Raw genomic sequence first — 16,148 nt, 5'->3', positions numbered from 1 at the left:
TTTTTCCTCAGGTAGTGTCCCCTTCGCTTTCAGAACAATTGTCATCACCCGCTTACATGTTGCCACTTATGACACCAAGCCTTAGTGTATTTACAGTAGTGCAGCTAGCGAACACTTTATAAATCATGTGATGGCACCCATGGTAGACTTCCTGTGGATATTCCCTCATGGAATACAATGGAGGAAAACCAAATACACTGTAATGAAAGCTCTGGCAGCAGCAACTGTTTGTTCCCCTGGCATTATGCAAAAGCTAGCTGAAGAAGGATTCTACTTGGATGATTCTACCAAGATTTATTTACTGAAGGTGTACCAGAACATTCTACACTTGTCTGTATACATTGAGGTCTGAATTTTAGATGGGGTAATATGAACAGCTAGGAACCTGAAATTGTGATTAATATTGATGTATTGAAAGAGGTAAAACAAAGGAAATCAGAAATCTTGTACCTGTCACATCATAAACAATGGGTGGAAACGAAACTTTGTAACAAGAAATATTTGTTGAACATAATGTAATTGGAGGTAATACATTAAGAATGTCTCCACTGTTTCACATTTTGTCTATGGACTCACAGCAGAATGTAGTAAAAGTAATTTCTTCTAACAAACACTTTTGTGTTTTGTCTGCTTACAGATATTGATGAATGTTTAGTAAATAATGGTGGATGTGATCATTTCTGTCGGAATACTGTTGGCAGCTTTGAGTGCAGTTGTCGAAAAGGCTACAAGCTTCTGACAGATGAGCGATCCTGTCAAGGTCAGTCTCCATTCACATTACATCCTGTCTGTCTTGTCTTGTTTGCTCATAGCTGTCAAAAATGAGGTGCTTTTACAAGTATTTGAGAGAATCACAATCATTGAGAACTAGTGTTCAGCATACAAAGAAAAGATTGCGTTTGTTTGTGTTCTAAGCTTCTTTAGAAAAAGAAGTTCCTCTTTGTTGTAGTGTGGACAGCATTTTATAGTCAGACACGTACGCAAGTGAGATCTCTAACACTTACATTAATGGTGTTATTTGACACTCGAGAGTAAGTTTAAACTGTTTATGTTGGCATTTCATGATAAATTGCAACAGGTTAGATTGCATGGCTGGGCAGAAAGTTGACAGCAACTGATCAGTTGCACATCACCTATTTCACTTGAATTCCCTTAACATTGACAGGCCCTGCATTAGTCAAAGAGATGTACGACATGGAAACAGAACCTTTGGTCCAACCCGTCCACACTGACCAGATATCCTAACCTAGTCCTGTATGCCAGAATTGGGCCCATATCCCTCTAAACCCTTCCTATTCATATACCCTCCAATCACCTTTTAAATGTTGTAATTGTACACCCTCCAACACTTCCTCTGGCAGCTCATTCCATACACGCACCACCCTCTGTGCGAAAATATTGCCCCTTGGTCCATTTTTAAGCTTTTCCCTCATCTTAAACCTTTAGTTTTGCTCCCCGCACCTTGGGGAAAAGACCTTGTATATTTACCCTATCCATGCCTCTCATGATTTTATAAACCTCTATAAGGTCACCCATCAGCCTCGATGCACCAGGGAAAATAGCCCCAGCCTATTCAGCCTTTCCTTATAGCTCAAAGCCTCCAACCCTCACAACATCCTTGTAAATCTTTTCAGAACCCTTTCAAGTTTCACAGCAGCCTTCCAATAGGATGGAGACCCAGAACTGAACGCAGTATTCTAAAAGTGGCCTCACCAATGTCCTGTACAGCTGTAACATGACTTCATGACTCCAATACTCAATGCACTGACCAATAAAGGCAAATATTCCAAATACCACCTTCACTATCCGATCTACCTGAGACTCCACTTTCAAGGGACTATGAACCTGAACTCCAAGGTCTCTTTGTTCAGCAGCACTCCCCAGGATCTTACCATTAAGAATATAAGTCCTGCCCTGATTTGCCTTTCCAAAGCACAGCCCCTCACATTTATTTAAACTCCATCTGCCTTTCCTCGGCCCATTAGCCAATTTTATCAAAATCTCATTATACTCTGAGATAACCTCCTTAGCTGTCTGCTACAGCCCTGATTTTGGTGTCATCTGTAAACTTCCAAACTATACCTCCTATGGACACATCCAAATATTTTTATAAAAGACGAAAAGCAGTGACGCAATACCAATCCTGTAGCACACTGCTGTTCACAGGCCTCCAGTCTGAAAAGCAACCCTACACCATCACCTTCGAAACAGTTACGTTTCCAAATGGTTAGTTCGCCCTTTATTCCTTGCTGACCAGTCTACCGTGAGGAACCTTGTCAAAACCCTTTCTAATGTCCATATAGATCGCATCTGCCCTCATCAATCCTCTTTATCTCTTCCAGTTTCAGTGATCAGGTCTCTTCCAAATGGCCTCAACTTAGATTGGGAGTGGAGATAGGGAACTCACCCTGATTTTGCCTGACCTAGCTAATATACTACATCAAACTAATATACTACAAATTTAGACTGTGTAGAAAAGATCTGTTGTTCAAATCTGTTATGTAAATCTATGAAAAATATAAGCAATGGGTGAGAACTGTATTTGGAGACAATTATTTATATGATTTTCCTTGTGAATGTCTACATTTTTTCTTAGTTAATAAACAGCATGATGCAGTAATGTTTATTATGAGACCAAATTATAGGGAGAAAAGTATTTGTGCAATGCACTCTTCTGATGCATTGACACACTGGGGTCATGGGAGCAGGCTTAGCTCCAGATTTTATTGGCTTTAGGAGTCAAACCAAAGACTAATGAATTGACCTTGTCAGTAAAATGCAATCTGAGCTCAGGGTCAAAATCACCCAGCAGTTTTATACTGACCTCTACATTGCTTCATAATTCTGAGTTAAGCAAGTTGATCAAATTCATATGTTAACATTTTCGCTCCAAATCTTTGAAATGGAATAACAAACCATTTTGACAAAATACTTTGGAGCCAAGCACCAAATATTATGGGCTCCAAGTTTGTGGTTTGATTTCTCCCTTGGTTCCAACTTTGGTTCTATTTGCTCATTGTTTGCTGATGTTGGATTTCAAAGGTTAAAATATTAGTGTCACAAGTACTAAGCATTTCAACCATAAATTCACCTCTAATACAAATTCACCGCTGGGCTTGGTTCTTGTCCACACGGAAGGGACAGGTTAGGATTAGGAAGGTGCAGGAGATTTCAAGCCCTGCTCCCAACCTCAAACCCATTGGGTGGAATCTTCTCACCTTTGCTTCTGCTGGAAGGATGGGCCCATTTTCTGACTGGCACCCGTCCAGTTGATGTGCACATTTTATTGTCTCTCCTTCTCGGTGCCTGCCTCCATGTTCCCTTGCCAATGAGGGTGGGTGAATGGGATAACAGATCTAAAGCAATAATGAACAATGTCTATATGCAGAGCCCAGCTGCAATGTTTACAGTAAAGACAAATCCAGCATTAGGGAGGAAACCAACGTGCATGGAAAATGTGAAAAGGCTGTCCGCTGGACCACAGATCCTGGAAGTCTCTGAGGCTGGTGATTCATGCAGCGAGGCACAAAGAGGAATACCTTTTCCCTGTTTGTCAGCAGAGGTACAAGTCCACCTCGCAAAGCAGGCACAGCCTCAAGTTAGTGAGATCGGCACGAGTTGAATTGTGGTGCAGAAGAGCTGGATCCAGTGCCTGGAAGTGTTCAGTGATTCAATGTTGGCTGACAGAGTTAGTGTCCTACAATGTAAAACTGCCAGCCATCACTGTCTCCCCTCCCTCGCTTTCTCCTGCACAGCTCGCTGAAGATCACACCTTGATGTCATACACACTTCTTTCTCTTCAGTTTCCTCCTTGAATCTCCAACTTGACAGTTATCATTCACACTAACTTTAAGACCTATTGCTTTCTCACTCCTGTTTTTCTGTAACCATCCTCCATTTCTCAGCAATCTGTTCATCCCTCACACTGTGAATCTGATGCCTTTAAACTGGGTAAATGGAACGTAATGTGAGAAAGAGAGAGATTATTCATTTTGGCTGGAAGAATAGAGGAACTGAATATTATTGAAATGTAGAAGGACTGTAGAAAGCTACAGCAGAGAGGGATTCGGGCTCCTTGGTGTGGAAGTCATAAAAAACTAGTGTCCACGTTCACGCACTAAGTAAAGGAAGTGAACTGTTGGCCATAATTTCATAAGAAATGATGTAGAAAAATAGGGAGGTCTTGCTCAACCTATACAAGGCACTGTCAATGCACATAAAGAACATTGTGAACCATTTTGATAGTCCTCAACAAGGAAAGACACTAGAATTGGAGGCAGTTCAGAAAGGTTTTGCCAAGATGATTCTGGGTATGGACAGACTGTTATGTGAGGAGAGGTTGAGTAGATTACATTTAGAAAAATGAAAAGCAACCTCATTGAAACATAGAAGTCTTGACAGGCTAGATGCAGAGAGGTATTTCGTCCTTGTGGGAGATTCTAGGACCAAAGGGCAAAATCTCAAGTTAGGGTGTTGCCCATTTAAAACTGAGGTAAGGATCTTTTTCTTTTTCTGATGGTAATGAATCTGTGGAATTTTTACCCAGATGGCTTGTGAGGCTAGATCATTAAGCATATTCAAGACTGAGACAGATATCTTAATCATTCTGGGAATTATCATGAAGGGACAAAGATGCTAAAGTGGTGTTGAGGATGATTAGATCAGCCATAATCTTGTTGACTGACAGAACAGACTCAATGGGCTGAATGGCCTGATTCTGCTCCTACATGTGAATAAGGTGCCTACAACATCAAGATGGGCAGAGAATGTGGTGGAGCTACAGCCATGGCCAAACTGACCTTATTGGAGGAAGAAACGCTCAAGATCTGCTGGGTGACATCTGTGCAGATAATTGGTGCTGGACAGATGGGGATGACCCGAGACATGGTGGCAACATTTGATATCATACTACCACTTGGTACTTAGTCATCACTCAAGTTAAATCAATGTCACAATAGCCTAGATTTCACAATCTGCTCAGTGCTAACCTGGAACTAAATTGACCCATGATAGCACTGACTCTCTAAACTCTGACAAGAGTGGGATTAGCACTGTCCCCCAGCACAAATGCACACCTCAGTCAATGTCTTGGATAGTGTTACAAACTGGGTGAGGAGGGGGTCAAATGATTCCCCTTTTCCCCATTCCTGATTTCAATGCAAAACTTTATTTTAAACAATATATTTACTAGTTCAATGAGTGTTTAACTATTTCCATGCTGTGTAAAAGACACAAAACAAGTTTCTTCGGTACCTAAGAGACAAAAGGGATGACTTTTTTTGTTGGAACCAAGCCAAAGAGAAAGATTTAAAAAAACTCTGCTGTTCTCACATGTGCTCTGAGATCACCTCTCCCCCTCTCAGATTGCAAAATGGAAGGATCAATGAACACTAAGTTGCTGATTTGACGAACCTCAGTGGCCCTGAATCAGTACTGAGGTGATTTCAGGATGTAACTGGAAGGTTGGTTTTTATTGGAGACAGTAGCTGCAGGTTTATTTTTTAAAATCAATGTTTGCAGCACTGGAGGGTACTAAAATAGCAGACAGGGTCTGAAACTTGTCGATCCTCTGGAAAGAGATCAGTCACCTTCAGTTTCTCATATGCTTATCTTGGTCTGCAGAGGAACAACTTGCCTAAACACACACAAAGTCAGCTGGCTTGTTGTACAACCCACTTTCTCACTAATTGCTCAGTTACCCCAAATGTAATTGTGATAGAATGGACTCCAGATACATGTCTTGTATGATGAGATGATGTCTGGAGAAATTCCTTTTGTAGGTAGAATCCTATTGTTCAGGTTTCTCTCTATTTGGCAGCGTACGCAGTAGTTGGATGTTTTGTTGATGGGTAGGAGATGCACAATGAGTGGACTTCTCAAAGTGCTTCCTCTTATTATCCTTGTCCTTCCCACCATTCCCTCACCTTGTGCCCCATGTGTTGTTCCCTGCCTCAGTGGCTGAGCTTGTTTTTACACAGGGAAAATGGGTTAGTTTTTGGTGGTATCCTCTGAGGCTGCCAAACCCAGAACATGTTCACCCCGAGTGTCTGGAGTCTATCTAGAGTCTACCTTCTAGATCTAAGGCGACAGAGTATGTATCATGGAAATGAGATGGAAATCATCAGACGTCATGGTCTTATTGTACAAAGAGAATTACTTGGTTCCTTATTTCATTTTTAGCGTTTAGCGTCATCTACAAACTTTGAAAGTTTTTTAAAAAGTTTGACACTATGTAATAGAACCAGTGCAGGCACAATGGACTGACTGTCATCCTCCTACGCTATCACAGTTCTGCGGTTCCATGTCCGTGTTTCACAGATTCTCTTTATTTGATTGAAAGCACCAGTTTATATGAACTGCACACCAATGTGGCCTCTAATGTGGGGATTCCCCCAGTGACCCTGGTCCATTTAATTCTGGAGAATGGAATGAGCTACCCAGATGAGGTGGGAAAACTGTGAATGTGGTGATTGGCTAGTCATAGGGAAGTGGTTTGCTGATATTTGGGAAGGTGGGTTTTGCGAAAGGTGTGAGGGAACTTTTTCAAAGCTGTAAGCGTGCCTTGAGGGACTATGGACTTTCAGGACATTTTCACCCCTCAAACTCTGGAAACCACTTCCACCAAGCTGGGAAAATTCTGACCGAAATCTTAGAAGATTTGTCAGTGAAAGGCAGGGAATGTTGCATTATTTGGTGTTCCAGCTTTTGGATACAATATTAAACTAAGATCTAAACTGCCATCCAGGGTCCTTGTAAATAAGCCATACCCATATTTAAAAAAAATAAGCTTTTTAACAAGCAGTGTTCTGACACTGATGCCAGATTAACTAGCTACTTATTTGCTGTTGCTTGTGGAACTATGTTGAGCACTTTTGCCTACATTATAAGATACTGCAATTCAAAAATCAACTGTAATTTGGTTAACTTTTAACATTGAACCAGGCCAATATACATTGTTTTCAATGTGTTGAACATGAATGCTTTCCTCTTTCTAGCTACATCGGACGTCTTCAATAGTAGCTCAACATACAGCAGTTTATGGTATTACATTTTTGGAAACCATTGCATTGAAATTGAGCAAATCAAACTTACCATTGTTCAGTACATTTTATTGCACAAATGTATTTTGTGAAAGTACAAAAGTTGATGTGAAATTGTAAGTCACACAAATATTTGGCATTTTTATCAGGTTGATTCATTTTTGCTGTTTTACATTTGAAAATAAACCAAAAGCCTATTGTTGAAATAATGCAACTTTGTGTGCCAAACTGTGCCTTTTGGGAAGCACGGGTTTATATATGGCTAGTGATGAGTTACAAGACAGCAATTCTGACATTCAGAATCGCATCAACCGTTAGGATAATTCCCAAGACCATTGCAAAAATGAAGACTCATTAAGGTCAACATGCGAAACATTTTGACAATGTGTAAATTGCCATCAATTTATTTCAAAATTTACTCCTCTATAGTTGAAATAGCGAATACTGTAGGAACAGTGTCCTGTAAGTGAAAGGGTGTTAAAGATAATTGAGAATGTTGTACAATGATTGTTGAGTAGAAAATTTTGTTTCGTAGTGGAATGCAACAATATTCCATACACAGTATTGTTAATATTTCATTGTACGGTATCTAATTTATGCAAATCTGAGGATTGTGAAAAAGTAACTGCATATTGTATTTATCTTTCTCATCTCTGATCAAAAAAAAGTTCTCATTTCGGATGCTGGGTCGCCCCATGAGCTCCTTGACTTGCTGCAAAATATTTATAGTAATACTGTCAGCTATTGCATAAAGTATGCCTTTATAATTTTCTTCCTTGTTTAATACTCATTTTTTTTCCTACCTTTGTTCATCTATCTTCTTTTGCTCTTTATTGATGATTACTTTCTTTTTGTTATATGGTTTACCTTTTTATTTAAAGTGCTGAAGTTACAATGCCAACGGTGGCTCACTGTTGATAATCTTAGCTCTTAATCAAAATATTGAAGGTTCAAGTACCATAGAAGACCAGAGCCTCTAATCTAGGCTGATACTTCAGTACAGTACTGAACAAATACTGCAGTGTCAGAGGTTCCATCTTTCAGATGAGATTGTAAACTGAGGGCCCGTCTGCCCTTTTGAGTGGAATTAAATGAGCCCAGAATAGTGTTCCTAAAGACAAGCAAGAGGGATCTTGGCTATGAGTGAGGGCAGGAGTTTGGAGTGGATGAGAGGGGTGGCCAGGTTGAGATAGTCTGTGTCATCTTGCTAATATACTGTACAAGATCTAGGCCTCAGGCAGCATTATAAACATAAATGTATCTGGTGGTTGTCTCATTTATTTTTGAGAGCCAGCTGGGGTGCAGTGCCACTTTTCTTATATTTTTAACAGCAACTATACTTCAAGTGAGTTTAAGTTCTGGTACAATGTTTTGAAATGCCCTGAGAATGTGATTAGTGTTATAGATATGGTGTTCTCCCTTTAAAATCTGGTATATAAATTGCTTGACCATTTCGTTGTATGTAGTTCAGAGAAAATCCTTACTGCATCAACTGCCTTAATTCAACAATATTTTCCTTTAAACTATTATTCCAAAGCATAATACAGTTAAGATATGGATATTTAAACAGCAATGAATGGATTGAATTTTCCTGTTTTTAGCCTGTTTTATCATGTAAAATTCATGGCACAGTCATAGTCCACGATGATTTTCCTCTGCCTTCTGTTCTCTCTTTTTTTAATTTACTCAGAGGTGGGTGTTGCTGGCTGACCAGCATTTTATTGCTCGTCCCATGTTGTCCTTGATAAGGTAGTCAAGATTTAGTGTGGTGCTGAAAAAGCACAACAGGTCAGGCAGCATCCGAGGAGCAGGGAAATCGATGGTTCAGGCAAAAGCCATTCATCAGGAATGAGGCTGAGAGAAACCTTGAACTGCTGCAGTCTACCTGCTGTAGGTTGATGTGCAATGCCCTAAGGGAGGGAATTCTGGGATTTTGGCCCAGTGATAGTGAAGAAACAGTGATATATTTCCAAGTGACTGGTTTGGAAGGGAACTTGCAGGTGGTGGTGTTCACATATATTGGCTGCCCTTTTCCTTCCAGATGGAAGAAGTCATGGGTTTTGAAGGAGCTGTCTGAGAATCTTTGGTGAATTTCTGCAGTGCATCTTATGGATAGTGCACACTGCTGCTACTGAACATCAGTGGTGAAGGGAGTGGATGCTTGCAGGTGCACTGCCAGTCAAGTGAGTTTCTTTGGCCTGGATGGTGTCAAGCTTCTGGTGTGTGTTGGATCAGCACCCATCCAGGCAAGAGGAGAGTATTCCATCACATTCCTGCCTAGTAGATGTTGGGCAGGCTTTGTGGAGTCATGTCTTTAATTGTGCCACCAGCATCGACGGCATCTGTCTCGTGGAGTTGTGTGGCGGGAGAGGTCGAAGCACTTGCCCTGATGGGACTTTGCAATGTTCATGCTGCTGGTGCTAAATGTCAAATCCAGTTCAGCACCACTTCAGACACTGCAAGCCAGGAACAGTCTTTTATTTTCTGGTCCTGCACCATTATCCCAAAGGAGAAGACCAAGTAGGGACATTAATACTTGGATCACTGATAGGGATCTCAAGGTGCTTGTGGACACCGGTAAATGAGATCAGGGCTCCAGAAAGATAGCCTGGGCTGAGATAGTGACCTATGTTGTCCCAGGTGAACCAGGATGCCTTGCAATGCAGGAAGAAAATTCATCATCTTCAGCACTTTGTAAATGTAATCATTTTCTCTCTGTTGCCTTGCACTCACAGGGCTGCCATTGCCATGCTTCTCACTAAGACTCAAGGATTCCAACTCTCCCACCATTGCATGCATCATGCTGCTCAGCAGCTCTCATCAACCTCATCCCTGCAAACTACTACCCTCCTGCCCTCTTTCCTTCCTGTGGACATCTCACCACTTCTCCTGCTCATACATCACCACCAATTGCTCTTCTGTACACTTGCTTCAGGCTCAGTTACTCCCTTAGTGTCACTGCCCAGGGATGTCTCGCCCAGTCTCTAGGCTGGCATGTCTGTTATTCCTGAACTGTTTGCACTTGACCTGTAGGATTGGTCATGGCCCAATTCCTAAACTGGAAAGTCAAGAATCCCCCAGACTCAAGTAAGACTAATTAGCTGATTGATCGTGGCCAACATAGTGCACTCAGGTTAGACTTAATCTTACTGCCTCATGTTGTGGTATTGGCTGGCTGTTCATAGACCCCCTTAATCCTTCTAAGAGCTGCACCCCTTGGACTTTAACTCATGGGCCTTTGACCCCCATGTAGAGTGTTTACTGCATAAGCTGCTGATACATGAAGCCATTTCTGTCGTGTGCCATATGGTAAGGTATCCAGCCCCTTGACTGTCAGTCTAGTGTTTGCAGGCTGCCTGCCTCTCACTCTGGGTTTATTAAAAAAAAAGCAGTGCCTGCCACAGAGACTGGCTGCCTTCAAATGAATCTATGCTAAAAGCCATAAAGTTTATGTGTTGCATGCAAAGTGATGTGGCAGAAAGGCATGATTTGCTCATGTCCTTGAGTTTGAAAATGAAATCCTAAAGGCTGGAATGGTGTTTGTGAGAATCCAGAAGCAGGTCTGATGATGTGGCAAGGTTTGTAGTTGCTGCTACCGACTGGCTTGGAGGGAGGGTGGAGGAGGCCACAGTTCATGGAGGGGCATTGTGATGAAGGCAGAGTTAGATGAAGGTCCAGCGAAGCAAACAGTATGCCACATTATAGCTCTATCTTCGGGAATTTGCGCCACGTAGTTTCTCCAGGGAAGAGCAAAGAATTTGAAACTGTGCAGAAATGAGGCGAGGTGTAATAATGAGATACAAATGCATGAAAATAAAGGAGTCATTTCTAAGATTCTGATTTCTCCATTTAAACCTTCAAGGGAAATAGGAATTTCCAACATTAAAATTGATTGATTGTTTTTCTTTTTTGCTGTTTTTTACCCCCATTTCCCATTATTGTCCATGCTACTATGTTTTCCTCAAAAGAAACACAAAGCATTAAGACTTCTATACATGAAAATTCTTCTCAATAATTACCTCAGCCTCCTCACCTCACCCAGCATCACTAACTACCTTTTGAAAGAGGTAACCTTTGCAGGATGAGTCTTATTTGACCTTATTTGCACTTGACCTGGAATGTCCACATCCCATGAATGAGAATAAAATTTACATCAAATCAACTTTTGTAATCTACAACAAAATTTAATTTATGTAAGGCAGCATACAAATTACTTACTTTTGAGTTATCAAATGTCTACATGTGCATGTATTTATAGAACTTAACATGCGTGTAAATAAGTAGGTTCAGATTTTGATTTTCTGTTAATATCAATATCAGTCACTGCTGAATTTTGTTAGCATTATATAATTTGTATTAAGTTATGCTTAAATATATGACGAAACCCTTCACTAGAAAGGAGAGGAGAAAAGCACCTACCTTTCCAGAAGCAACCCATTGGCCGATGAACAACACTATGACAGCAGGAAGAAAGGGACACATGTTTTGCCACTCTGATACAAGCTAACTTAACTGCTTATCCAAATACTGTTTGTTAGTCAATTGTCTGGAAAATCTTAACAAGAGACTGCTCTTCAAAACTTTCATTTAACAGCTAGAAAGGTGCAAAAACCTATTAACTCGCACTCAGAATAAACTGACCTGAGGATTTGCTGCTTGATCAGGCGATGTACCAATCATAGCCGAAGTGAACTTTTCCGATCATGGTAATTAACATGACTGATAGATGTCCCATTTTGCTTAACTTTAATCAATAATCTTCAATTTCTATGCATACTCATCTGAGCAACATTACAGACTATTAAAAAAAAAGCCAAAGTCCTCTGGAAAGGAGATAAATTGTATATTACTCTCCTAGGTACAATGATGTACTAAACGCTTTTAGCTTTCAGCCCTTGGTATGGCCAAATTCCAATGCTTCTGGAATATGGCAAGCATCACCTTCAGAATTAACCAAGTGTTTCAGTGCGGGCTATATAGATATTTAAGCTGCTGTAACATTGAGGTTCTGCAGAATACATGATGGGATGATTTAACACAGACCGAGGGGAAAAGATGGAAGTTGTAATGATCTTTTTAGAGGTATTTTATCAATAGACAAGAACTTTGTAATGCACACACAGCTATGCTTCTGACCACAGGATATTTTTAACGTATTTATATAAGCCATATCCTTCAATAGTTGCATGAAAACATCTTTTTTATCTAAATATTCAGACCTGCTCTTAGGAAAGTCTTAATTCATGGAACATAATTGCATAGTCAAAATCCACTGGCATTTAGTCTTGTGACACCAACCTTTTCCATATATATTAACACATTCAGACTGCTATAAAAATCTGAGTATCTGAAAGTGATGCTTGTTTTTCTATTCACTAAGATACACAAAGGAACTTTTAAGCAATGCCTAAGTTGACTGGGGAGGGAGTGGTCTTCATACAAACCAGAAATGGTAAGTAAGCAGTGTGTTCACACCCTGTCCAAGTCACTGCTTTGGAAAAGAAAGTTGAGTAAGTTATATTGAGTAGGCTGCAATTAATCATCACCAGTCCTGACCACTACTCTAAGCCAATTTTATACTTGCATTTTTTTAAAACTCAAGATTGGGCTTGCTATGAAAATCTACAGTTACTGACAGTGTACAGCAAAGCTAAGCTTTTATTTGTATTTTGGACTGTCTTAACAAAATACTCACTCGTAATCTACTCAGATCTGAATATCTGAGGTAATAATAGGATTTCTGTGATAATAAATATTATTTTTCTTGTTACTATGGATGACCGGTGGCATACGCTATTGTATCTTTAGGCTAAAGTGAGTACAGCAGATGCTGGAGATCAGAATCAAGATTGGAATGGTGCTGGAAAAGCACAGCAGGTCAGGCAGCATCCAAGGAGCAGGAAAATTGACGTTTTGGGTAAAAGCCCATCATCAGGAATGAGGCCTCATTCCTGATGATGGGCTTTTGTCCAAAATGTCGATTTTCCTGCTCCTCGGATGCTGCCTGACCTGCTGCACTTTTCCAGCACCACACTCATCTTGGCAATTGTATCTTTGGCAATTTTCACTTATTGGTGGATCTCCTGTGGTGTAACTTGTGTTGAGTCAAAGGATAGGAGCCTGCATTACCTCAGCGTCTGAAGTTAGAAAAAACTCTATTGATAGCCTGAAACTCACTTTCAACGCTTTCTGTTCCCACTCCAAAACATCAAATTTGAAGACAATCAAGGATCTAAAGGCAGTATATGAATGAAAGTTGTTGCAAGAAACTGAAAGCAAACCAGTTAGGTAGCATAAAAAATGATGGAAGTTTAGGCTAAAGTGAGCTCTTCAAATAACTACAATTAACTAGCTGATCTTTTATATCTTTCCCCACTCACAAAACTAGCCATGCCCATCTCCTAAACATGAATACCTCCCAATTGCATTTGTTCTTGGGGCAAGTGACCTCAAAGTAGCAACCAAATGTTTAGGTCCAAGATTAAACACTCATTACTCAGTCATCTCTGTTAAAATTTTAAAGTTTTTTTTTAAAATGAGGAAAATAATTTTCACCAAGATCTTTTTTTCTTTAAGAATTACAATGGTATGACTATAAAGTAGGTTAAAAAATAAAAAATCTTCCCGAGATTGTTGTGTTCAGTGTGCACGAATAAGTAAATGAATGGGTTAACATCTCATCCAAATGATGGCATTTCAATAGTAGAGCACTCCTTCAATACTGCCGTGATGTACTGAAGTAATTATACGCCTGAGTAGTGTCAGAAGGCTAGGTAACCATAGGAGCAAACTTCACAGCTGATGGAGAATATGATTTAGACTAATTATAATGCCGTCACTGTTGATTGAGATTGGTTAATCTAGTACATAATGAAGATCAATCCTTCTCTAACATTGGTTTTGTATTGAGTCAATGATCAGATCCATAGCTCAAACATTATTGTTAACTGTTTACGTTTGAAAAGAAACAAAAATGTTGCAATATCTTTATTAAAAGAGAAACAATCTAAGTTAATTCAATAAGCTCTCATTCTAATTAATACATTTCAGACTTGATTGTATATTTCAGAGAAAATTTATTAGTTTATGTTTCTGTTAGCAGGCATAACAAAACTGGACTATATAAGTTTCAAGTGGTTATATTAAACAGATGTGAAGGGATTTGGCAAGCACTGAAGTAGAAACAGTGTTGCCTGTGCCAACCATCTATTCGTTTATTGACCCTGAAGAAAAAGTAAATAAATAAGAAAGTTCATATTTCTGGCTGTCAGCAAAGTAATGCATTATTGAATTTCACTTTTGCAATTGCATGCTGTAGAACAGATTTACTTTTGATTTTAAACATCTAAACACTGTGCCATTGATTTTGCAATCATTTCTGCATCAACTGTACAATGATATTTGAATAAAATGATTTTACCTAATCACAAACTGATCCACCTTGGTAAACTGTAAAAGATTCATGGAGATACTATCCCATCAATGAATAAGACAGTACCCATTCCACCGTAATGATATGTTGACTGATTCTTTGCTTTTGAAGTTCATTGGCTTGAGTTACTGCAATAGCAATTGTTTCTTGACACTAAAAGAAACTCTTGACTGTGTTTGTTTAAAACCATCTGTTTTTTTGGAAAACATTGTGCATGTTGTCAAAGAAAATTGTTGTAATTGCATGAATGCTGTCAACATTGTTTATTTGTTTTCCTCTGTTTTGTGGACTGAATCCATCACGTTGCAGGAAATAAGTATAGCCTCACAAACAAGTTTGCTTTCACAACTGCCAAAACCAATATTAAAGTTGGAATTTCTGAGTTTGATCTTCAACCTTTTAGTACAGTAGGTTATTTTATCTCCTAATATCCTCAAAGCAAGCATAATTATTGAAATCTAAGCGCACAGTTGACACTGCGTAAACAAAGCAAAAAGTGCACTTAGAAGATTTATTTCAGTAACCTTAATAAAATTACAAATGTAAAGCTAAAAATGAGTTACTTTAATAAAAGTCAAAATATCTACAGTAAGAATGTAGAGTAAAGCTCAACAGTTCACATGGTGGTTATTGAAAATGAATTCAGCCCCTTACCAAACACTGAAAATCGATTTTAAAACTGAAAGAACTGCGAATACTGCAAATCAGAAAGAAAAACAAAAGTTGCTGGAAAAGCTCAGCAGACCTGGCAGCAACTGTGCAGAGAAATCAGAGTTAACGTTTCGGTTCAGGTGATGCTTCCTCGGAACTCTAAACAGACTCGAAATGTTAACGCTGAATTCTCTTCCCAGATGCTGCCAGATCTACTGAACATTGATTTGCTGCAGCTACTGGGCAAGAGTGAGATACTCATCTGTTGACTTTACATCCATTTGCATTTCTTTAAGAATTGAGCGTCTATTAAAACTCCAACTGAGCCATTTAAAGTTCTGCTATTACTCATACTAAAACACATTTACATTCACTTCCATTCAGAATGCTTTTTTGTTTATTCACTGTGAGTTAGTTTTTTGAATGGTAGCCTACAAACTTTCACCAAGTTTAAATGCAGCCCTCAACTCAGTAGGTGGATTTGCTCCTGTGGATTTCAATGAAAATAAATACCATTGTGAACTGTATGTTTTCCCTGCAATATTTAATCAAACAATGAATAAGGAATTGCCTTTTCATTCTAGCATAAGCCGGAAGAACATTTGCTCAGCTTTATAATTCTTGGGGAATCAGATGGAGAGCTGTGGCTGCTTGCTGCAAGAAACATATGGTCTGGCTGCCTCACCATTCCTGATGAAGGGCTTTTGCCCAAAACATCATTTTTTCTGCTCCTTGGACACTGACTGACCTGCTGTGCTTTTCCAGCATCACTCTAATCTTGACGGCCTCACCTTCTCTGACAATTGCCTGTGTTGGCCTGAGAAATGAAGTGGGGGTGATGTTATAGATTTTCAGCAGTCGGAAAGCTGGTAATGCAGTCTTTCCAATTTTGGGGTGCAATATAGATTTTCAACTATCAGAGTGTGGTGGCACAGATGTTCAAATATCAGGGAGATTGGTATAGATTTTCAACTATTCATAAGTAAGAGGGAAGGGTTGCAATGATTAGTTTTTAGTGAAATAGA

The 16,148-nt window shown here is 39.5% G+C and overlaps 1 protein-coding gene across 1 annotated transcript in view; it reads left to right on the top strand.

Moving 5' to 3' along the window:
* Nucleotides 1-16,148, top strand: part of scube1 (signal peptide, CUB domain, EGF-like 1) — a 281,214-nt gene that overhangs the window by 196,417 nt on the left and 68,649 nt on the right. Inside the window, exon 9 of the mRNA XM_060839924.1 lies at nt 638-760. Within this exon, the coding sequence (XP_060695907.1) occupies nt 638-760 (123 nt within the window). The remainder of the gene's footprint in view (nt 1-637; nt 761-16,148) is intronic.

Source organism: Hemiscyllium ocellatum, chromosome 19 (genome assembly GCF_020745735.1).
Source record: "Hemiscyllium ocellatum isolate sHemOce1 chromosome 19, sHemOce1.pat.X.cur, whole genome shotgun sequence".
Lineage (NCBI taxonomy): Eukaryota > Metazoa > Chordata > Chondrichthyes > Orectolobiformes > Hemiscylliidae > Hemiscyllium > Hemiscyllium ocellatum.
This window is presented reverse-complemented; position numbering and strand designations above follow the sequence as displayed.